This window comes from Sinohyriopsis cumingii, chromosome 17 (genome assembly GCF_028554795.1).
Source record: "Sinohyriopsis cumingii isolate HCF-2022 chromosome 17, ASM2855479v2, whole genome shotgun sequence".
NCBI classification, from domain to species: domain Eukaryota; kingdom Metazoa; phylum Mollusca; class Bivalvia; order Unionida; family Unionidae; genus Sinohyriopsis; species Sinohyriopsis cumingii.
The window spans coordinates 8,342,467-8,368,637 of NC_142977.1; the positions used below are offsets into that span (position 1 = coordinate 8,342,467).

The 26,171-nt window shown below is 34.1% G+C and overlaps 2 protein-coding genes across 3 annotated transcripts in view; both read left to right on the top strand.

Annotated features, from left to right (window-relative positions):
• LOC149777709 (steroid 17-alpha-hydroxylase/17,20 lyase-like) overlaps nt 1-11,042 on the top strand; it is a 38,410-nt gene extending 27,368 nt beyond the window's left edge. The window contains exons 6-9 of one of the 2 annotated variants that reach the window (XR_016415447.1): nt 1,116-1,167; nt 2,392-2,519; nt 2,982-3,243; nt 10,972-11,042. Coding sequence is in view for 1 of the 2 variants with exons in the window: in XM_089938761.1 (XP_089794887.1) it covers nt 1,116-1,167; nt 2,392-2,519; nt 2,982-3,189 (388 nt within the window). In the remaining variant the exon portion in view is untranslated. Of the gene's footprint in view, nt 1-1,115; nt 1,168-2,391; nt 2,520-2,981; nt 3,421-10,971 lie in introns of those variants that run through there. The other variant, XM_089938761.1, reaches the window with a different exon arrangement.
• Nucleotides 11,043-20,373: 9,331 nt separating this feature from the next.
• LOC149777710 (uncharacterized) overlaps nt 20,374-26,171 on the top strand; it is a 28,544-nt gene continuing 22,746 nt past the window's right edge. Inside the window, exons 1-4 of the mRNA XM_089938760.1 lie at nt 20,374-20,390; nt 23,414-23,470; nt 24,711-24,770; nt 25,617-25,805. Coding sequence (XP_089794886.1) covers nt 24,761-24,770; nt 25,617-25,805 — 199 coding nt within the window. The 5' untranslated portion in view covers nt 20,374-20,390; nt 23,414-23,470; nt 24,711-24,760. The remainder of the gene's footprint in view (nt 20,391-23,413; nt 23,471-24,710; nt 24,771-25,616; nt 25,806-26,171) is intronic.

The following is a 26,171-nucleotide window of genomic DNA, read 5'->3' on the forward strand; positions in this document are numbered from 1 at the left end:
CCAACATGGTATCATTAAGGCCATTGAAAAAATCGTGTTATCACCACACAAACGGAAACCGTTTCCTGAATGTGACACGTCACTAATGACACAAGCTGAGAAGTAGTAAATAACTATAGATCGCGCGGCACAATTTCAAAGATTCCCAAGATTCTAAGGCAGATGTGTGTTATACTAAATTAAAATCTTAAAAGTGTACTGGGGTCTTTCTGTGGATGAAAATTCTGCCTTTCCTGTTATTGCTGCTCCAGATCCGCATAAATGTGCTAATTTGAAAAATATTAAAAAGTGCTAGTGCGCTATTAATTTTAGAGTTGTTTATTTAGGATGCGTGTGTGATGTCCTGGAAAAAATTCAAATTAAAATTTGTTTCAGTTCTTTAACATAGAATTAATACGGTGATGCACACACACATGATTTTGCAGCTCCCTCATTGTTAGCTGGACTATATCCTGTACTAGTAGTTTTCAATTTTGATCTTTGAATCCCTATACAAGGCATACAAAATGCCGATGCACACCAACATGGTTTAGTCTGCTTTAATCCGATTTAACAATCCAAAATGGCTCATACCCTTACTACTACCTTCCATTGCACTGACCATTTCAGAGCTAACAGTCTTGTCGGTCAGTGATACCAGTAGACCGTTTACCAAATCGGATTCCATCCATTTGGTAGTCATTAGGTAATCATTTGTCTGCCGCATGTTTTTTTTTTCTATCTAAAGTCTGACACCTGGAGGTATTTGCCTATAAGACATGCGCAAATTATACATTTCCCGTTATTTGACAAAATTAGCGAAAAATATAGATAATGCTCAGCAGGAAGCACTATCGCAAGGGATGCAAATTTTCCCAAGATGATTCCTGAAATTGGTTGAGTATATTGTGGTTAGAGTTTACTATCGCGATGTACTGCCTTTTTCTCCTTCTCTTTGAGAAAGGGCAATACTATATTATTGGTGTAATTTACCAAGATGCCAGATGACAATTCTGTTTGCAAGAGCAATTAATAAATGCAAACAATGGACACATTGATATCGATAATAGCTACATGTAATATGCAATACGAGTTTAAGATTACGAAATTTACTTTTTCTTTCCTTTTGTTTCTAGTGCCATGGAAGAAGTGGAACTTGAAGGATACATCATACCCAAAGACTCACTGGTAAGACCTAGAATATTCTGATGAAAATATGATTGAGAATCTGCAATTTGGCATATAGTAAAAGAACAAAGAAATAGCAATATTTCGAAAACATCTGAATTGAACCGTGCATTTATTGACATTCTTTGCTAATATCTTCATTTGTGTTATATATATATATATATTTAAACGTTATGTAATATTTGTATTGCTGATTATGAAAACAAAGTTTAACTGTTTAAATGTACCTATAGTGGTCAGTTCCGATACGTGAATTGGTCACGTGATAAAATACGCATATTAGTCTAACATGAAATGCAAATCAATAAAATATAGATCTCAGTGTATGAGTTCCCCGCTGCCACAGTCTATATCCGGCACAATGAGAAAAAAATAACACACCAAGTATTTATGTAGGAGGGCCCCAGACCGCCTATTGGTCTAAAGCGTTCACCTTTACCGATCACTCCCATCTTACCTCTGTCCGCGTATTTTCGAGTCTCGGGTTCGACCAATGTGGGAATGTGAGACGCTGCCAATTGCTATCCGTGGGTCGGTAGTTCTTACCAAGTTTTTATTGGGTTCCTTCAACGCCAGTTATACTGACAGCCATGTATAGCCTATCTTGCGCTGAGAAGTGGCGTTCAACCCCAAAACAAGAACAATCTTTGAAGGTAGCTTATAAACATCAAAATAAGCTTTCAAGGTTACTTTGAATATGTTCACTGATTAGTTGTTAACTGAGACGGACAACTCAGAGAGACAGACAGACAGACAGACAGAGACAGAGACAGAGAGAGTTATGGTGCCGGCTAATGTACAGTTGATGGAAAATGGGTGCATTGAATCCTGTTGGCCCTGTATGTAGTTATAACTACAATGACAAAACTAATGTTTAATACTGGTATTGAATCTTAATTAAATCTTAACAATATGCATCTGTGTACTAGATAACTGCATGTGACTCACCTTATCTCTTTATCTTCGTAATGACTGGGATAAATGCGTCATACTCGACAGTATACATTACAAGGACTGAGATAAATGAGTCATAGTCGACAATATACATTACAATGACTAGGATAAATGCGCCATACTCGACAGTATACACTACAATGACTGGGATAAATGCGTCATACTCGACAGTATACATTACAATGCAGTTAGCTTTGATTCAACTTTGTTTGCTTTTCGATATCAAATTGGAGCATGCGTATTTGAGCATTTTGTGTTTTGTTTCTTCAGATAATGATGAACATGTGGACAATTCACCATGATCCTACAATATGGGGTGACCCCTGGATTTTCAGACCAGAACGTTTCCTGGACGAGAATGGAGGACTACTGCCAGCAGAACATACTCTAAGACAATCGTAAGTGGAAGCAAATTGTCCATAGAAAAGACACAGCTTAAAATAATATCTACATACCTCTTTTCCACATTACCCTTTAGTAACTATTCTGCTTGCAAAGAACAAATGCCAAATATATAGTATTAGTTGCAGATATTTTTCACTGTAAGGCAACATAAATTAGTTCGTGGGATTTAAATATACACCACTTGGGCCTACCCACAAGGTGACTTTCACTTTCTGTCACAATCGTCTTATTTACACCTTTAAATCAGCTACATTGCAAAATTCCTCCAGTCTCTTTTTATAACGATGGAGAAAGAAAAAAGAAATCGTAGAACAAACAAACCAAACAATGCTCTATTTAATCAATCCTGTTAAAAGTCACCGTTAACTTTTTGAGATTATTTTGGCATTTACCAATTATATTATGCTTTGTCTCAAATTCCAAACGACTTTAACTTTTGTGAATTCAACTTTTAGACTGGTGAATTTTGGAACCGGGCCAAGGAGTTGTGTCGGTGAAGTCCTGGCTAAGTCACGGATATTCCTCTGCCTGACAACACTTGTACAAAAATTTGACTTACTTCCGCCGGATGTAGGCGCTTTAATTTCTGATGACGCTCGGACATTCCTTCCCGGTGGGGTATTGAAACCTCCAGATTATAACATGCGAGCAGTTTCCAGATGAAATTACTGGATTTCAAAATAACTTTGTTCATTATGCCTGCGAAATCTTACCTTTGTACGTATGTTACATATATATATATATATATATATATATATATATATATATATTAGTCAGAATGATACCATACGGGGACAAATGTGCGATCATTGGGGGACTATGTCCCCGAACCTTGAAATTGTTGGTACCCTAATAGTCAAAACACATTTACGGGAAAATAAATGGAAAAAACAACTTTGTTTATGTGTTAATTAACAAAACAGGCTTAATTAACTTAAGTTTATAAATATTTAGAGTTTAGTTAGTCACATTTGAAAAATAAATAGAATGTTCGAAAAGCCGTATATATTTGCTTCTTCTAGAAATAGCGACCTTCGGGGTACCTTTAATTTTTTAACATTTTCTGTTGTACAGTCTATATATAATATGGTTAGAATTTTGTACCATAGTATATAAAGAAGACCTATATTTAAATCCAAAGTGACAATATAAAAATATTCATGACAGAAGAACTGTTCAAAATATATTATTTCGAAGGTGAACAAAACATGGTCTGAATTAAAAACTATTTGTCTTCCAAGATCAAATATTACACGCATGCGTATTAGGTTAACTATAAAGGAAAATGGTGGCACACGGTAATGCAGATGTTGTACTCCTGTGGGCGCAGAATTAAGCTTTGATGAAAGAATGGTATGTACATTGAAAATAACATGCATCTTTTAACTTTATAGTTTTAAGTTTGATTGTTAACAGTAATGGATTAAATGCCAGTTGATGTCATTCACACATGCGCGGCAGACGCGTCGAAGTCTTTGCCAAAGAGTTTAAAACTAGCTACGATGTCGTAGCCTCAACTTGATTTGTTGTGGTTGACGAGGTACGAGTAAGGGTACTAATATTAGTACTAGTTTAAAACATGCTCTAAAGTATTTTTGAAAATCACCATCTCTTTAATATAATTATTAAATTGAACTGCGAAATCCATTAAAAAAGCGTCCTAACTTACGCGCCGGTAGCCGGGTAATTTACAAGCCCATATTTTAAACTATAGCAACCGGCTACTGTTGGAGAAACACCCACCTGTTACTGCCAAATCTGTATGTTATTTCCAATTTTATGGAATGACACGCGAGTTAAATTAATATTTGTTGTGTTGCCAGATAAGTGTTTACTGTATTCGAATATAATAGTCGTACGAAGGAAAATGACACCTCTGGTAGTATCAGGTTGTATGATTTCAAATTGAATATGGCATCTCTAGGAAAAAGTAAAGGAGTCTGACGTTTTATCAATAAAGTAGGGCGAAATCTCTGACAATATGAAATCACCTTGTCGGTAATATAAATGAAAACAAGGACTGCAAGCGTGACCACAGTCCTTCGCTCCATTCGTCTTTTCTCACGCGTCTTTTATCGCTTCAGAATCCCCAAAAGACTGAAAAGCTACACATATACATTCAAAAGACAGTGACGTACCAACGCATAACTCTCGGACCACCATCACTCATATGAATCCAATCCGGCGAAGTAACCTTTATTTTCACCATTACGGTTACAAACCCTTTCTAACATAATCCATCAGACGGAAGTAGCCCATTCTACCACAGAAAGTAGAAAGTAATTTCACAAGATAATACGTTTAGCTTGCTTTTTTATTTCAGATTGTATCATTTTATAATTTTATATAAATTTCCAAAACAGAAATATGTAGATTAAGTTCGGATTGTAGAAATAACGGTGATGACATTATCATACTTCAAATATTAAAGACAGATGCTGGACCCGGTAGATTAAAAAATGTGTTTGATCGACTTTCTACAGCTGGCTACCTGATAAGATCATCTGTTGTTTGTACTTATGTTTTTTCATAACAAAAAATAAAAGTGAAGAAGAAAATATACTTGCATGAGAGATGAACTATTTATTATGATGATAAAAATAAAATAAAAGTAGGAAAGGAGAAAAGCTGATACTTATACCACATATTATCCATTGATGATGATGGTGATTGTGTATGAGAGAGAGAGGGAGCGAAAATAGTTGTGATGGATATTATCAATACGTAATATAAAATTAATGATGGTGCAAGAGAGAACAAATGATTCTATTATGATTTACCAATGATGAGTGAGAGAACAAAGGCAGATGACAAATGAAAAAATTACTTATATTTAGCATTGGTAACACTGGCGTTAGAGAGGTACAAATGATATTTTACCTGATAATTATACCATGATGAGGTGAAAAACATGGTGATGATAAAGAATAAAAAAAAGGACAGTGAATGATACATTTATCACATATGACGATGAGAAAGAAGACACACTTGTGAGTACAATATTGTTTACTAGAGATTTACCATAGTTAATAATGATGATGACAGTGAAGAAGGTGGAAAAGAGAAACATGTTTTACTGTTTAATACCTTGCTCGTGCGAGTGATATAAAGATTTGTACTGAAATTGTTAATAGTTCATCTAATACCTGAAAATTTCTTTAAAAGGTCCGGAAAGGTTACAGTATTCAATCTTCAAAACTACCGCCCTCCTCTCTCTCTTTCTCTCTCAAATACACATGTATGTATGTATGTATGGATGGATGTATGTATGGATGCATGTGTGTGTGTGGGTATGTATGTATGTATGTATGCATGTATGTGCAGAGTGAGAGCATTTTATTTCCAACTTTTGAAAATAGTAATAATGTAATGCTGTAAATATCATTGTCATGATGCGTTCATTATTCTGAGGAAATTCAACTAATCTATTGATACTGCATTATTAAATTTCCCCAGTATTAAAAGATAACGCAGATTCTGCGCTGTGTTTGGTATGATTATTAGAGCCTAACACATATTTACTGCAGGGTAGAAACTTTTAGAATGGGCTACTTCCATCTGGTGGGTTATAAGGTTGGTTAAAATGCCTGTAAACTACATTTGACCTGTTTGTCTTTGAAAAAACATGTTCATAAACAGAACCACAGTCTGATGATCATGAATAGCATTTTATTATTTCAAAACACCATTTTAAGTTTGTAAGCCACTGAACAGTTCTTAGAATTATGTGCCTCTCCATGGAACACATTGAAGGCTTTCAGGGATGTGAGCTTCCGCATCAAATACACATCAAATTCTCCAAGGATGCACCTTTTGTGTGTTTAATGCATCTCCACGATGTGCCTCAGTTTCCATCATAATACGCCTCTTTTTATATTTTTTGTTAGCCATGGCCGATCTGCAGAATAGCTAATGATGAGACTTAGGTAAACAGGCATGAACCCAATTTGACTAATTAAGAGCTAATCCTTCTCTGATGTGATGACTGATAGTCTATTGAATGTGTATTTACATGTAAGCACCTGCATTTGTTTGGCACATAAAAGATGCCCCTCATTGTTTAAATCCTGTTTAAGTTGGTATTGATGCATATATAAATCATGAAAGTGATCAAGGCTTTCTCTGAGTTTGAGTTGGACAGTACTGTCCAATCATTATTATGTGACAATAATAATAATAACTGCTACTTCAGTGACTTTAGACTAGGGCACTACAGTATCAGTAGGCACTTTTTAAAGGGTGCAGAAAAATGCTTTGACTCATAAAAATGAGTCACCAAAACCTTTTTTCATATTTAGGAAAATGAACTTACAATGAAAACGACACAAATGTTAATAACAGTCGTTAAATATACAAGAGTTACAGCACAATTAAGACAACAAAGAGAACTACAGGAATATTGAATGCAGACCCTGTCTCAACTATAGTAAAATATGCTGATGATACACCCTAATTGTGAAAAGGTGTCAAAAGGGGCTTTGTTATTCTGAAAGATAACATACATATGATCTAATTGGAGGAGTTAGATTTATTTGTTTTCCCACATCCTACCATATATACTCGCATATAAGCCCGTTCGCGTATAAGCCAACCCCTAAAAACTAAATAGGAAAAAACACTAAAAAGTGCATGACCCACATATAAGCCGACCCACAATTCTGAGGCATCACATGATGCACGCGGCAAGTTCTAGATGCATTTATTTAGGCAAACTTATATTAACAAATATTATGCATATACTTATCTTGAGATTGGCATGTATGATTAATAAAATGAAATGGTATAAACTTGTTTGAAAAGTAATTTTCTGTTTTTTTTATTATTGTTTCTGGTTAATTTAGATTTTGTTTCTAATTTGATCGAACAGTGACAAGAATTGTGCATTCACAAGTTGCAGTAACACTACATCTCTCTTTTGACTCAATTATTGTTTGTTTATGCATTATTGCATTGGATATTTTATATCATTGCAGCAGTAATTGTGTTTTTATTTTGCCTTGAAATTGTAAATACCTGACTCACTAAAATGTGATCCCAGTATGACAGTACAATGAACAACACTACTGTTTGATTCAACCCTCATAATTAGGCTACTGAACGTATTTAAATAATTGCACCACCGCATGTACATTGTAGGTTTGAACACGCATTAATGAAGTACATTCCATTTGATGATGTACACCCCTTAGAGTAGAATCATGGGCACCACTGCACTAAACTTTAATGATATCTCCAAAATACAATAATCAGGTTTCAGAAATAATGCTTTAAAAATTATGCTAATACCATAAAAGCTGAGTTGTAGTTTGCTTTGATGTAAGTGACATTACAGCGGACATGACAACTTTAACGCCAATAGAGAAAAAAATCCTGATTTTTGGGGTCGCTCCATGCCTACCTCCTGATTTAATATCTCCCGATTTTTGCAGAGAACTTCCAATTATTTCAATATGTCTTTGATTTTCATTTCTCCTAAAGAATCAAAGTCCTACATATTTAGATATATCGTATGCAATCCATGAAAGCCATGTTCTATTGTATCACCTGTGAATATTGTTGTGATGAAATAATATATTACTTTACCAGAAAGAATTCGCTTCTTCACTAAATAGAATGTTAAGTTTAAACATTTTTCACAGAAATTATCTCTACAACAATACAAAAATCAAATTTAATCAAAACAAAAAAATAAACCCCAACAATAAAACTATATGCTATTGCGCCATTCCCATCGAAGAAACTTGTACGAGTGAACATCTGGCATTTTTGTACTGTATATACGAATATTAATTACCATTAAAAAAATAAAAGAAGGAATAAAAATACCTTCCACACATAAAACGTGTGCTCAAAAAACTTTCAGAATACATGTTTTATAGTAAACAATAATAAATGCCTTACGAGTCGACAATAAGGAAATAAGGTCAGATATACAACCAGGGAAAAATAGTTGCCACATGTAAGGTTCTGTGAGGCTGCCTCCTCAGTAAAACAAAATCCTTTATTTGCCAGTCAGTTGCTGGTGCTTGCATAACAGACAGTAGTGTAGAACATGGTTTCTTTGAATTATGATGGAGGGCTAGTCACTTTCACAAAATAGTTGCATCGATAAGGATTAACTTTAAGAGGGCTAGTCGCTTTCACAAAATAGTTGCATCGATAAGGATTAACTTTAAGTTGTGTTGGCTTTCTTACTTGTTTATTTAAGACTAACATTTAGTTACTATGCATTTTGGCCACAGCTGACCAGAATATGAAAATAGGGCACGTACTTGGGGAACATAAGGCGCGTCACAGGGAGAAACTGCGCATCATTTGCGAATTTCACACATATTGGACCCAGAAGATCTGTTTTAGGTCCCAATATCCCTATATTTTTTTCAATCTCCCTACTTGGCTTTTGAGAAGTTGACAGGTATGCTGTACTCCCCATTTTACAAAACTACGGTAATCTTGCTAATATTATGGAATAAAAGGCAATTGCACATCAATGTACTCGTATAGTTGCCAGTTAAAATTCCATCTTAACATAAGCCAATTTCAGTGTTTTAATGATTAACTGGTTAACAAAAGACAAATTCGCCAACTATCAACAAAGGAGACACTGAAACATAAAGCTGTCCTTTGTGTGGAAAGTTATGATGTTCAGCCAAAACACAAAACTAAAATAGATTGATGATGATCTTTGTTGATTTATAATGAGCATTTTAGCCTTTATTATTACCACTCTTTGTGAGCTTGTAAATTATGCTGATTATGTGCCTTGTACAATTAAACATGCATACCTTTTCATAAATATTGCCTCCACTTGTAGGATCACTTATATCATTGAAAATAAGTAGCTTTTATGGGTGTGATTCAACATAAATGAAACAGCTATTAAGGACTAGCTGGAATGTTATCTGGAAGAATGCAGTTTGGTCGAAAAAAGGAATAAAGCAAAATCTGCATCTAATATACTTGGGAATAACAGGGATTTAAGTGACGCTATGCACACTTTGCACTGTGTAAGTACTGTACATTATAGGTGAGCCTGGTCTCCTGGGTAAACTCAACCGGCCAGCAAATTATGAAGTCTGTATTTACCTTTATTTAATTTCTTGTTGGAGAAATCAGAAAATATGCACATGCAAAGTAATAACAAAATCAATCATGGTACTTTTTAACAGTTTAATAAGTGTCAGGACACCAAAAATTATTTTTTTACATGCATATGTCTTAGGACATGGAAAAAGACTATTTTTACGTGTCTCACGATTTACAGCCATTATAGTAGTCAACAAAAAGACTTTAAATTTTTTTAGATTAGACAATGGCCATTGGATAAGCCGATCCCCCTTTTTCTCATAAATTATTCAGCTTATACGCGAGTATAAGGTAGTTGAAACTTGTGTGTAACTGATAGCAATTACCATGTTTGTTTGCCCGAAAGTCTGTAAAAAAGCATGTTAAATCGATAATTTGGAAAGAAAAACATAAGAAGAAAACAGAAATAGCAATTTTTAAAATAAAAAATAAACATGCCTTGAATATATTTGGAGAACCCCTTTACCTCAGGCCTTGGTGTGTGTCTTTTTTATATGAAGCACTAGACCTGAGATTGCATCATTTTAAAGGTTATGCATTTACATTTAATGTTGGTTTGTTCCCCCTCCCCTTTAAAAAAATAAATCATTCTCTCGATCTTGGAGAAACTTTAGTGACTTAGCTGAAGGAGGGGTGTGGGATCAAAATTATAAGGAATCATTAAGATATACAAAAACAATGGTTTCATGTATTAACTGAGCAGTTCTTTTTCTTCGTCCAGTTGTCCTGGACATGATGGTTTAGAAAATTCACTTGTCCCACCTACCTTTTTCACTTGTCTCAAATTTAGATCACTTATCAAGATTTGATGAGATGTTTCCACTTTAATCCCTAGAGAGAACAAATGAACATTTCTTGAACTCTTCTGATGTATTATTGTTCTTGAATGGTACTTAATTTGTTCTTTATGGTATTCATGTTCAGTTCAAGAATAGTTAATAAAGTTCATAAACTGTTCATAATTTCAAGAACTCCATTTTGCAGGGGCCTGAGTCTCTTAGCCTAGTTTTGCAAATTAAATTTCATGACTGTGATTTAAAATGCCTATTATGTGTATATATATATATATATATATAAATTAGCATAAACTAACAAAGAAGCTTTAATATAGATGACAGTAATTATAACAGTTATAAGTGTTGTGAATGAATTTAATTGGTCTCCTAGCAGGTCAGAAAGTAACTGTTTTTCTTTCTTCACATCCTGAATAATCGGTATCAATAAAGACCATACATTAAACAGACTTCAGAAAGTAATAAATATGAATCAGAATTCAAAAAGTTGCAGCATCCACAAAACATTGATTTATAAAAAAAAATGATACTTTAAATTTCACATTTTTATATTCTGTGTCTCTAGACTTGTACCTGCCATTTATAACAGACTCACGGAAAAGGCAGAACCATGGCAGCTGTGCTCACGCGCGGAAAGAGAATGGTAAGAAAGATGGCTTTCTCTGTCATACATGAATGAACAAACTATGTCCATGGGTTTGAAATTATATTGCAGTTTGTTTATGGTATGTGAAATTATTTTCCCTTATTACTAACATCATATCCAGCATTATGATCTTTGCCGTTTGAAAGAAATCTCTGGACAATGTGCACATTGCAGATTTTTGTAGAAAGAAAGGTCGCATCTATTTTCTTGTTTTTCAGTATAAGCAAATCAAGACTGATTGATTTTATATTATTTTAGAAATACTATAGGATTAAATGATTATGGGTGGATATTCATCAAAGTGTAAATTTTACCTAATCACTCACAAAATGAACATACAGTCCAGACTTTCTGTTAATTTTGTGAGTGAATAGGTACAAGTTACACATTGATAAATACCCACCCATGATCATTTAATAACTTAATTTCAATTTTCCTACTTTCTGTCATCAAATCACTGAATTCTGTCAACAAAACATTTGATTTTAGGTAGTTCACAGCTGACATGGATCAAGATTATCAAGCCTATCTTTGCAAACCAATGGTCATTAATCCAGTTAATTCATTGTCAGTGTGGAATTAATGTATCAATAAACCTTGGTTAGTGAATTATCCAGCCTGTAAGGCTTTACAAATCCACTTGCCTCACATCCAAGACAAGCTCAAATTTGGCTTGGGCAAGCTCAAGTTTCCAAGGTAAAAATATTTAGAAAGAGAGAGGTTGTGTTCAATTAATAATGCTTTGTAACAATAGTTTGACACTCTGCAATCTCTCCACAGTATCAGTACATATATCAACACCTTTGTTTGCAATGATATGTACTGCAGTCTTCAATAACATATCGAGCCATTAATCCACACAATATACTGTCAAAGTCTGCCATTTTCATCTTGTAGTCAATGTTAAGGTCAGCCTCACATTTTCAGATGCCTCATATGAATATTTACTATTTAAGGCAAGTTTTGACAGTAGGAAATAAACATTGATATTTTAACTTGTCAGTTATATTTCAGTTTTAATATTTGTAAGTATACAGATTTTCCGACTTTAAAGTCCTAACCTGGCCATTGGCAGTGTGTGAGTTCGAGGTGAAAGAATACTCACTCTAAACAGTCTGCTTGTCAAAGATTGTTTTAATGCCTGTCACTAATTTGAAATTGATGAGGTGATTATTGTTAATAATATAACTCTTGATATTTCTGTCACAGTTGTGTTTGCAAATAAAAGGCACTCATCTCTAATGATTATTCACTTTGAAGTCTAGAGCTCACAATTAGTATTTATTAATCTATTGTTTATGTGATTATTATATGTCACTGATGCATAGTTGCTGTAGGCAAATAGTTAAATGGATAAAAACAAATCTTTGCAAAGTTGGCTTGTCAAAGATTGTTTAGATACATGTTGCGAATTCACAGTGAAAATTGGATGACCTGGAAGTGGAAGCAGACATATGAGTGGACACAACACTCCCCAGAAGAAAAATAAAGAGTGAATTCATTAATATTGGACTATATAATGAGGGAATCAGTTTTAACTGTTTTCTTGCTGGATGGAAACTTAAAGCTGAATGATCAGTTGATCTTTAAATGAAAAGTAGATACAGAAATATGTCATGATATATTGAAACATCATTAAAATTAAGTTCAAATGGTTTTGTTCTTTGCTGTTTAATTTTTAAGTTCGTTTTTTTTTTGTACCTAAACGTCTCTTTCTCTCTCTCTTAAAAATCTAGCCATTTCCAAAACCATTATCTACCTATCCATTTATCTGTCTATTTTGATACATGTGTAAGTTTCTCTTTGCTTTTCTAACTATATCTGAATTCCCTTCCTTTTTATCCCCTCATTTATTTATCTATCTACATATGCTATTTTTTGGATAACTCTAATTATTGACATATGGTTTTAAGGTGCAAGCAAAGATAAAAATCTAAACAAAAGTTCTGTATTTGTGGGGAAGAGACATGCAATAGTCTGGGATTGCAGGGGTGTAGGAGGCTAAAAATGGGTCTTTATTCCAATGAAAAATGCTTATAAATGCAGAATTCCCAATTTTTGGCAATTTATCTACGATTACTCTGTTTCCAATTTGTCCAATTTATCATTAGATCAGATACCCTAAAAATATTCTTTATGGTTTCCTCCTGGAAGAATTACAACAAAGTGTGGTTTACATGCTGTTCTACATGTATTGAATGCACAGGTTCCTTCTCCTGGAAATATATCATTACCAGTTGTACACAATAGCAGCATAAAAAATAGTTTTCCAAAGAACACTCAGTTCTTGTTATAATGTGTTTTTGTTATAAAAGTGTAATAAATAATTATATCTAGTTCTTAGTTTTAACCTATTATTTTTGCTGGGTATGACTTTTTTCCCTTCTTTTTTTTCAGCTTAGAGCCAGCCTCAAGAAACAAGAGGAAAAGAATGCTTGTTCACCAAAGGTACATAACTTTACTTTCTATCATTAATTTCTGTTGTATGGTGGTCTTCAAATATCATAGTGGTGTGATGTTTGCAGTTTGGGATCCAAGTAAATGACCACTTTGTGAAGGCATGGAATTTTTCATTTAACATTTTTTGTATTATTAATATGGCAAGAAATGATGAAGTAAAAAGTCATGATCAGTTAATTAGAGAAGACTGGTATATCATACAATAGGGAATCTGATATTACAACCCATTACTTTTAGAGTTTAAGTTCAAGTAAGCATCACCTTCAGTGAGTTTAATGAGTAAAGTTGATATTTCCCAGTTATCTAGTTGGCTGTCAAGCGTGTAAAGTTTGCTTATTTCTGTAAGTTAGGTTTTGCATTGATAACAGAACGTAGATGATAACAATAATGTATTCATACAATTTTATGAGAAATATATGTACATTTGAATGAGTGATATGAGTTTTTGCTCTAACTGGTACATTTTCGTTGAGTTTAATAGGATGGACAGCACCTGCAACAATGCAGAGTGGAGGGTTTGTCACGTTTAAATTATTTTGATGTGAAAGCTTATGTGCAGCTGAAAAGAATCATGCCAGGTATTACTTAAATGCATGCGTAATTATGGGTTCAAGATATTTTAGGTATTATATAGTTCGATTGCACCAACACTTTTCATGCTTATGTTGGGCACTAACTTGGATGCTGCATGTAAAACAAATCATAATAGGTGATGTTGTATTTTTTGGAAATAATTGCATTTGAATTCAATGCCTTGAATATTTACTGCAAGTGACCTTTCCAGAATGGGCCAAATCATCCCTTGTTCATTGATATCCTATTAGCTGTACTGGTCATAGAGTAGATTTTATGGGATGGCCTGTTGTTCATCATCTGTCTGTCTGTTGGCTCACGTTATCACTACTTCTTCTAAACTACTTGGAAGATTACCATAAAACGTTACACACACATTCACCCCAAAGTCTATCTAGCTGGTCCTAAATGAAAATGGTGCTGCTGGAATGTCCCATATGGCAACTACAGCAACTATCTTGAAAATATTAATGTTACTTCTAGATGAATAGTCATAGTCAGCATGGGATTTCATTAAAAAGCTTTGTATGATGTCTAGTTGGTCTTAACTGAACATGGTGCAAATCTGAAAACCAGTATGACCGTCACATCACTGATGTTCAGAATCTTGTTATTGCTGCTTCACCTGAATAGAAAGTCATATTGACATGGGGTTTTTACCAGAAGGCTTTGAATGATTTTTAATTGGTCCAAAATTAAAATGGTGCAGATTTGACCTCAGATATGGCTTATGGCTGCCATGGTGGCCATTTTGAAATCTACATGTAAAGGGTTCAGAAAGCCCATAGTCTGCAGACTGAAGCATGCAATCATATAGAAATGCCAGCATTAAGTATAAAACATGCCCAATGCAAAAACCTAGTATTCATAGTGTAGTTGTAATGCTTAGTGTAAATTTTCCAATATAGCACCAGGGCAGCCATCTTGAAAATCTGGATTGGTTCTTGGACTCGATGGATTGTTATATTAACGTAGGGCTTTCAGTGCAAGCATTGTTAGTATGCCAATGATAGATAAGTATGTGAGTCTTTGTATTGAGACTGCATGCAGCATACATTGATAGAGTAATGAATAACAATGTATATTTACATCTGATATAGTTTGTTATTTTATGATCTATAATAATATACTTTTGATTGCAGAAAAGAAGCAAGTGTGTGGACCCAGGAAAAGATGCAGAATGGTGGTGCCATGTGGGACTGGACAAAGATGGCTTTAGCCTCAAATATATTTCTGACTACAAAGGTAGTATTGCATAAATTAAGATTTAGGTAAATCCTTTTGTTATTTGTTTTGATGTAGAAGAGCAGGCTCCCATAAATCCCGGTATTTGTCAGATATGTCCATTAGTTCAAAGGTTTTGACTAGCATATTCTCTGAGCAACCAGACATTGGTCATAGGATATTCCATAAAATCATATCAGACTGTCTTTGATTTGTTTGTCCATGAAACTTACAAAAATACTTTAAAAAAATAAATGTCACTATGTATAGTTTACAGACTGTTTCTTTGTCAGACAAACATTAAAGGGGTCGCCAACTAAACCTAATTTTAAGGTGAGCTTGTTACAGCTCAACTGTATCAAGGATATATTCCAGACATTTAGCTGGTTAAATGGAAGTTAAGAAAGGCAACTTATACTTTTAGTGAACAATAATGTGGTAAATTTTTTGTTTGTTATTCTATAATTTTGTATTTATTTGGGTAGGCTTTATATGCCTAGATGAGACAATAATAAATATCAGTCCTACTTTTACTGCTTGAGAGAGAGCACTACTCACCATGTCAAAACATAAGCATAATCATGATGAAAACTGTAACCCTTAGCCAATTTTGCAAGACATTGGCAGACCTGCCAGCTCTTACGATTCTGCTGTAAGTCTTACAAAAATTGCCCTTAAAATACAGACTTACGGCATACTAGCAAAAACTATGGAAAAATGATCATTGCCGGAAAAATCCGGATGATAGGTTCATCCGTGTTTTATTGTGATCCAGGTTTCATCTTAGAATTAGTGAAATTAGTCAGGGAAAGAGACTAACTTTACTGTGGCACCTAGACGCTTTAAACTGCACCTATTTGTTCATGTGAAGCATCTGCATGATCAAACTGTTGATTGTAGAATTTTTTAAAATGGCTTCCAGAAAGCGATGCATGTTAAAGGAAAAATAAGTGTCTCGAAAAGTGTTAATAATCAACACAGAAAAATAAAAAGGAGAGTTCAGATTCTTGTGAATAAACGCTGGAAAGGACACAATTACGTTTTTTTGGACATCACTTGCCAATTTGAGTATGTCTCGTGGCGGGAGATATGATTGCTGTCGTCATGTGAAATGGAGAAACATTCCAAGATTTATGTCAAGTCAAGAGATAGAAACAAGCAATTGAGCTGCATAGGGTTTGGAACTAGAATTTATGCAACTGTACTAGTGGTAAATAAAGTATACACATACTTTGCAAAATTTCGGTTGAACATAACATTTATCATCGATGCGTCAAACTTTTAATTATGTTTTTCAGCTTTACAATAGCAGTACTGTTATTGATATTTTGTTACACCTTACTGAAAACTGGTCAATCTTACGGGAAAAAAATCAACTGCCTTACTGAGACGGACATGTCAGGGTTGGCTGGTCTGCATTGGTTCTACATTACCATGAAGCAACATGTTGATGGATTTTTTTATATCATTGGAGCCTTGGAGATACACCCTATGTGGTGAAAAATTGGTAGCTACCAGGTTTGATTGAGACCCTTTATTGATTGGGACCCTTTATTGTGATGATCAATTGAGAAATCCCTGTGCCGGAACATAATAGTTAATTGATATTTTTGAAATATAAACAAATTTGAGGGCTGAATGCAGTATGTAGTGAATCGACGATAGCAATAAACCTTCTACACTTGAAGTTTTACTGCTCTGGTGGCCTAGTGGCTATAACATCCGCCTTGGATGTGGGAGGTCGTGGATTCGATCCTTGGACAAGTCATACCAACAACTTATAAAAATGGTACTAACAGCTGCCTCGCTTGGCGTTCAGCATTAAGAGGTTAGTGTTAGGACTGGTCAGCCTGGTATCAGAATAATGTGACTTGGTGGGATATCACTATAAACTGACACATTGGAGACATCATAACGATATTACTAACATTATTTAAAGCTAAGTTAAAATCCAAATCACATCACATCTCATCACGCTAAAAGTTTTGCAAATATGTCTTTTAAAAATAAAATTAAATATGACCATTTTGAATAAAGTAAAGCAGGTGGAAAAGAAATGTAAGTAATACAAGGGAGGGTAGGCAAACCACCATGGATTGGGTATAAACTTAAGTGAATGTATGTTTGTCACCAACATTGTTGGCCAAACGGTCAAAAGAGAAAGTCACTGTGATACAAAGAATGCCATCTATGGTACTCATGTTAGGTACATTATATTTGCACTACTGTTGATGAAGAAAATTTTGGATTCTAGAAGGTCCCAGAGTGGGTTTGAAATTTGAGTCCTGTTGCTACTTGCTTATTATTGCATTTCTATTGCTTAACAATACACTGGTATTGTTTTACTGAATTCTTGAAATGAAAATAAGCATGTATTTGAATAGGGCATAAATTGCAGATTACCAAATAATAGCAGTCTCTAAGTATATACATGAGCCTTTTGAAGAGAAAACAGGAAGCAATCTAGATCCATTTGGTATTTTTCAGGTTATGGTGTTTTCACTGATGAGAAATGGAAAAGAGGGGATTTTTTGTTAGAGTATTTTGGAGAGCGCATAAATATCCAAGAGGCAGAAGAACGTGAGAGAAAATATGTTAAAGATGGGATGAAAATGTTCTATATCTTTTTATACAGATTTGATGGAAAACAAGAGTGGTATGTGTATTAATATTGTGTTTATATGTTTAGAAATAAGATTCAGTAGCCAAAGTCTTTGAGATACACCCACATTGTGCAAGATTTATGTACTTCATCTCTCTGCTTGGGCACACATTTTTTACATGCTTTCAAATCTTCTGGGCACTGACATTACACATTAAACACCCATGGCCAAATTTTGAGGAGTACATGCTCAAATTAGGGGGTTTATATTTATAACATTGATGTGTGTTGAGAACATCTTTTGTCATTTAACATTTGTTTTTGCATACTACATGAAGAACCACACAAAAAAACTGTTAAACAATGGAAACTTCTAGAGCTGAAACAAATACCACATTTTCCTATTTGAATATTCATTGAAGTATTTGGATATGATTTGAATTGATGATAATGAAAGTATCAAATTCATTCTCTTTTCTTTGCCTACTTTGGTATTAATGGACACCCCCATCAATCCCACTCCCTATTTAAGCTGCATTGAAAACAAGTGAACTATGTCATCTAAATCTAATTAAATGACACTAGGCGTCTTGAGAACATTTTTGAGGATGTAAAAATCGAATCGGTGTAAGTGTTATTTTTCCAGTTTATCTTCAAACTCAGTATGAATGTTCCTTTTATGCTGAAGACAGATGGTAAAGAGGTGAGACTTGATTACTTGTTCATTTAAATGCTGTGACTATCTCTAAAAACAGCAAAACAGAGTAGCAAGCTTTATTATAACAGAAGCTTACAAATCTTACAGCATAAATGGTTCTGTTCCAAAGTCATATCAGTTGACCCATGTATGTTTTAATGATACAGAGCTGACATATGCATTACTGAGTTTTAAGTAAATAATTAAAATGATGGTGTCAGATTTTAAGCATATTAATTCCACAGCTACCTAATGGCTTCAAAACTTTAAGAAGAAGAAACAAATGCAGAAATGTATTGGAGTTAACTTTCCAAGGCAATTTGATCAGTTGTTGGTGGTGGTGTTAATAGTTTGTTACTTTAGACTACAGCTGGTCTGACAGAACAAATGGCCAAAAAAAGGAAAAATATTGGGGGGAGTTTGGTTTGATTGATGCATAAAAGCCTTTTAAACTCTATTCTATACCATGTTCTTCACCAGCTTGCATGAATACATGTTATCTTTTAAAGTGATGTTGTGAGTAATATGACTATTCTGAATGTTGACATGATTATCTTGCAAGTTTGAAATTGAGGTGATTTGGAAGGTATGAAATTAATCCCTTGTAAATTAATTCAACGTTGCATAGTTCGCATTTCACCTTCTTTTGTTTCTTTTACAGAATTCTGCCAAACTTACTAAGATAACAAAATGAATATTCTAATACCTGTTTTCTACTAAAACATTTGCTAAAATGTATTTTATTTTGAAAGTTTAGATATTCGTTTCAGGTCTAGAAACTTGTCGAAGACATGACATGGAAATAATGTGTTATCTGATATTGGGCAGAATTTGCCTACTAATCTTGCATCTAGAATAGACCCTGGGTGATAACCACATGGAGGTGAAGGGAACTGATAGATTTAGATTGCTTATGAAGTGATAAAGCATATAGTTTAATGATAAGCAGTGTTTAGTTTCTCTTTGTCAGAGTTTATGTAAAACATCTGGATGCATCTTGATCAATTTGTAATTATATGAAAAGTAGATTTCGTACTGTGAACCTGTTTTCATATTTTGCATCACTGAGTTTGGTTAAGTTTGTTTTGGTATTTAATATGTACTTGATACTTTGCCTATAAAACAGAATCTTTATGTGTTATAACTGATGAGTGCTACACAACAATATCAAAACCAGGTCACTCTGACCTGATTTACATGTTTTAGTGCATTTGATTAGAATCTAAAGAATCAAATTTACCACAATGTCCAGTGTATGTTCGTTCATCTGGAGTTATGTCAGAAACAGAATATTCGTTAAACAAAAAATAACATCATAACAAGAGTTGACATTTGTACTTGTATGTTGATTTTACACATCAGCCATAACATGGTGATCCATAACTTTTTAACTGTGACCTTAAAATTGAATCCACATTAAAATTTTGACCCTCAGAATAATTGCAAACAGATCCTTGTTTATTACCGACTTACTTTAAAAAATATTGGCAAGATAGGATCTTCCATTGAACCTTTATTATTTGATAAAATAAAGTGGTACTTTGTGAATTTAGCGTCTGCTTTCTATATTATAGCATAGATGCTACATGCACACAGGGCAGACTCTGTCAGTATGTAAATGACGCTTATCCGGAGCCACCAAACTGTGTCATGAAGTTGAAAAAGTTTCAAAATCAGAAGAAACCACGATTATGCCTTTTTGCTCTAAGGGATATAAAGGAAGGGGAGGAACTGATTTATGACTATGGGGATGAAACAAGAAATCTGTGGTGGAGGAAGAAGGTATGTTTTGAGGTTATCAATAATATGTATTATACAACAGTTAGTGCATATTGACATTCTTAATTTGTGAAAGCTGTTTTGTCAGGGCTTCACTTTGAGCCACATGTTGATGTACTTGCTTGAGTCCAAAGAGTTTGTAAAAGCTTTTTCCCCTATGGTATCACTTCAACAGCAATGCTGATGATGGCGTCACCATTTTATCATCATTTTTAAAGTAACTGTATGTTCACATTCATTGATATAAAGTTACAATAAATGTTTTGCAAAAAATAAACTCTTACATGCCACATGAAAATCTCATTAATTTTCTAAAGTTTTAAGAAATTTCTGAGTGTATTTATAGTTGCAGAATGAAAGCCCAATATCATGTATGTCTTAAATCAAAGCAACATAAATATTTTGTCTTGTTTTTGTTGGCCGGTTTCGTTGTATTTCCATTGTTTTATGCTCCACCATGAATGTGGAAGAAGCATATGGTGTTACCCATGTCTGTTCATCCTACCATCCATCTGTCAAACAATTGTTAACTTTTGCACCTATGTCATTTCTCAAGGATTAGGGTCCAACAAAGTTGTGGTTTTGCATTCGTGTTCATTGAACATACTTGTATATTTTTTGTTTGTTTTTCTAATGTAGAAAAACCGAGGAAAGAATAATGAGATGCTCTCATTTATAGGTAACTGCTGGAGCTTTTTGTCGAGCCACTTTGGCTGAAGCTTGAATAAGCATTCACTTTCGTGGCCATATGTCTGACCAGACCCTAGATTAACCTCAATGTTAAAATATAGATTAACTTCACTATTAGTGTTTTTTTACATTGTTAAATAAAAGGTGAGCTCGACAAAAAGGGATCTCTTGGTTTTGTTTTTGTTGTTTTCTTTTTAATATTTATTTTTAAAATATTTGCAGCTGCACTGGTAAATACAAAACTTTATCAAAGATAGCTATTTGATTTACCACAAAGCAGTTGCTTCACTTCTTTGCTGTTGGCCGGATTGCAAAGCAGGTTCCAACCTACAGATTGATGGTGTCTGTTAATCCGACTCATGGGAACATTTTGCACTTCAAGTTCTATTTTGCTGATAAAATATATCTGTGAGTAATGCAACATCATCTTAAAAGTAAGTCACATTGACCTATATTTCATGTTACACTGATCATGATTAACCTTTGTCTTAAATTTCATGTCTTGATTTTATATTTCATAATAACCAGTGGCATTAAAATGGTTTGGGGATGTGTTTATACAACATAGAATTGGTCACTCTGTAACCGATATTCAGACTTTTTTTTTACCCTGGTTTCTTCTTGTATTTAGTTTTTCTTTCCACTTTTTCAAGGTCATTTAACAGGATGAGATTGTTCATTTCAATTACTTCAGAACATTTGATTATGATGAAACACACTTCGCAGTCCGACCATACAGCAGTCAGAGGTCTTCTTTATTGTTCATGCCGTTAATTTTCTTCCATGGCAAATGTCGCAGAAAGGTAGATTATGATATGCTCATAATGGTGCTCCCCATCAAGAATAATGAAAACATTCTAAAAGTGGCATTTATTGTCACATTGGTGACTTCCAGCATGTACTATCATAAACACATAATCACACTGGCAAAACAGGCACTGCATCATGGGAAAACAAGGTGTCAAGTGTATGCTATCACTTGTCCCCTAAGTGTCAATTTAGGCAATTTTTTCGACCTAAAACCAGTTCTGCCTTGGAAAATGTAATAGTCCCAATCCAAAGTAAGAGTACAGTGCATGTTTACAGTCTGGGAAAAGGGAGTCTCGTTTTTTACAATCTCCATGTAACTGAGTGTAATCAACACTATTTTTAGGCTAAAGTGGTCATTCTAAGTGGTTATTTTTGTTGTGGGGTTTAACGCCATTTTTCAGCACATGATAGGGTATGTATGGCGGCCAGTATTAATGGTGGAGGAAGAATCCGGGAAAACCCTGGGAAGAACCACTGACCCACGAGAAGCTACTGGCAAGCTTTCTCACATACCCACATTGGTTGAATCCGAGACTTGAACCCACGCAGACAGGTGAGATGGCAGTGATCTGTAACGGAGAGCGCTTCAGACCACTCGGCCACTCCGGGCCCCCATTCTAGGTGGACTTTGGTGCTTAGACATTCACTTTAAATAGAAATGACCAACAAAGAACTTGATGGTCATATTAGTTTTAAATTTATGTACCACCAGAGAAAATCATAGCCTTAATGGGGGAAATGCAGTTTTTATTAGAAATATTGTAAGAATTTTATAATTTTTACCTTTATCTTTTATTTTATATACCTTTTACAAAGTTTTAGTATTATCTTTTTATCTTTTATATTGTTTACATGTTTTCGGACAGGTTGGTCCAAGTTGTTTTATTTAATTTATTTTGTTGCAGTTCTTTATTATTGTTATATAGCTTTTAAATAGGAACCATGTGGTCAATATTGTGCTGACGTGCCATAAACCATAAACAATACGTACATAAATACCTGACAGATGAGATGAATCTACAGCATTAATGAAATTTGACCTCGGGCTGGTACTCGCCATTTTCATGGCTTGGCACATGACTACCTAAATCTCTCAGCCTATATGTCCATGGCATCAAAATTTATTATGGTCATCTCGATACATACAGACATGCCTACCAAATTTTATTTGTTTATCTTAAGTGAGTTTTGCATGAGCTAATCAGTATATTATATGCCCAATTTTGAATTTTAAAAGAGATATTTATCTAGTGAGATGGATACCTCTTTTGAAGTCATTACTTTCTTAAATAGGTAATTGAACTAGTTTATATGCTGAGTTTGTTGACATAAAAGACGGGAAAAAAAATTGAAAATGATCCAATGGATATCTCTAAAGTTCATTTAAAATGGTTAGCTTGGTGCTTAGTTTATGATATTGCAAGCAAGCGATTATTTTATAAATTTCCTTTAACTGCTTTAACAGATGTTTATTAAAAACATTTTGATCACTCTTATAATTGGCTGATTATTTTTGTGAATTTCAGTCTCTGATGATGATCCATTTGATCTTGACAAGACATATATTCCTGATGCAAGTAGTGGTAAGTTGGTTCTTCAGAGACAAGATATGCCCAGAAGTTTCAGTCTCTTAGTTTTTATAACTTTTCAGTATAAATAACTAATAAATGGTATTCTCAGCTGGTGTTGAAACTATTCCTACTGCAGGGTCAAACCCATTTCAGTGCAGGAACACTTTTACAGAGCTAAAGTCACAACCTTTCATTTTAAAACTTGCAATCATTGTCAAGGCTTTTTTTTATACTACAAGACTGAATAAATGCCACCCATTTCATTGTACATGAACATATGTCAGCAACACTGTACTCACAAGGGTATTACACACAGGAGAGTTTGAACTATTCAGGATCTAAGACAGGCCTAGCTGATTTGGGTCAGCTCAAGTTTTTTTATGCATGTGCATTAAGGCAGAGTGTATTATGTTATGATGTTATCCACCTGTTACAATTTTGGTTTCTGCACAATAAGTTTAGTTGTCCACATTCAAGAGCTGCCAAATTTTGTTGATAACTTACGCTTGGGGTAAGGGGAACCCTATCGATTTCATGTTCAAAAGCTTAAATGTCAAGATTACTGACTGAAAAAAGGAAAATGTTTTCTGAACAATAAGCCAAGTTCTCCAGTTGCCAGACTCTGTGGATAGCTTGCACTTGGGATAAGAAAGAAATTTATCGATTTCAGGGTCCAAAAGTCACGATCCTTTTGACTGAGACAAGAAAAATGGTTTCTGAACAGTTACATAAGATCTCCATCATCTATGGTTACCAAACTTTGGGTATGGCTTGCACTTGGCATAAGGGAAAACCTATTAATTTTCAAATCAAAAGGACAAAAATCAAGGTCACTGTGGCATCAAGAAGAAAATTATTTTTTTCATAGTAACATAGTAACATTAGTTCTAAATGACATACCTCAAAAAAGTGTTTTGGACAGCTTGCACTTGGTGTAAGGAAGAAGGTTATTGATTTTGGGGTCTGAAATTCAAAGGTCAGGGTCACTGACTAAAAAAGAAAAGTGGTTTCTGCATATATTTAAGTTATTGATATAGACTATTAAACATGGGGTGGGTACATAATGTGTTGTTCAAAGTACTCTTTTTAAATACTGTCAATGAGCATATAGTGTTATCCATGTTTATCCCAAAGTATGTATGTCCTGAATTTAATTTAAATAGGGTTGAAATAACTCATTTTGTGTAAGATAGGGTGTAAAGGTTTTTCTTTGATAGGTCTTGTTTAATAAACGATCTCTTGTTCATTTCAGATTATGTTTCTGACAGCATTACATCAAGCAACCAATCAACGTGTATCAACATGTTAAGTAGTAAGTATAGAAACATTGCATAATTGATTAACATTTGAAAACTTGTTTTAAAAGCTTTTTTCTCACTTCAAGATCTATACAACATTTACACTTCCTTTATTTCAGGGCGTACAATTTTATTCTCTCGAACTCAAAACACTATATGCTGGTACACACCTTATAAATATATGGCATAACACAGGGTCTGTTCTAGGATGTACAAATTGCAAGATTCATACAAATTACAATGCATCATGCCAAAAAATTAACTGAATGTGCAATAATTGTTCATTTTATTTTGCAAGGTATACCTTGTTTACTTAAATAAATATCTCCAATATTTAGAAAATTACCCCATAAATTTAAATTTGGATGGGGGTGTGTTCAAACCACACTTTTCAGTTATAGCATATTTAGAAACTGTTTATCTTACTTTGCAGTTTTCCAATTTCTCAAACGCTTGTTTCGTATATTAAAAATATAGGGTTACATAATGTATCTTGATGCATCTTTGTATTATCTGAATAAGACAGTAATGATGCCATCAGTCAGTAAGAGTGTGCAAATCATACAGAAATGACCATATATCATGCAGGTTGAATTTAGGTATGCATAGGAACCCCTTATTAAAACTTGAATTTACACAAAACAACTCTTATTAGCCAATTATTTAAACATGGTCATAAACTTTAATTCATTACATGACATGGCATTTTGAGAAATTTGTCTGATATTGTCTTCCCTCCTAGTAGATTATGCTTCGTAGAGCCAGAAATCTATCAAAGAATAAACAGTTGGCTTTTGGCCTTGCATAAGCCAATTGAGCAAAGCCTAAATAAATAGTGGATCTTTAACATTTATTTACAGCTTACTGTCTAGATATGTCTGATGAAATCAGCATTTCTCCTCATTGGATCTCCAAAAGTGAAATAACCAGTGATATAGCCAACATACATACAAGGAATACACCAAATGCCCCTGCTCCCCCATATGACATTACCACCACTACCCCAGAGAACATGGACATAACTGCTTCACTGGACACCAACCCAGCTGGTATGTTTGAACTTTAAATGACATCTGTAACTTCCTAGACTTTATGCACTGTTTTGGTATTGGAGTCAGTAAGACAATTTTCAGTTTTTCCAGCTGTCCATAGGGACCATTCCTAACATACCCTCAGTATACCTGGGGTATGCTGAAAATCTTGAATACATTCAAGGCCACTAAATGACTAATCACATGTTGTTGTAATACTGTTGCCTTGGGGGTATTATGTTGAAAGATTACTTATTTATCAGTAGTAGTTTTGTCTTTACCAGTTACTTAAAAATTACCTGTCAGATTTAATATAGGGCTTCTTTATTGTGTTTGGCTTGTAAAAACATATATGGATTGTGGACCTTGAGAATTTCATTATGG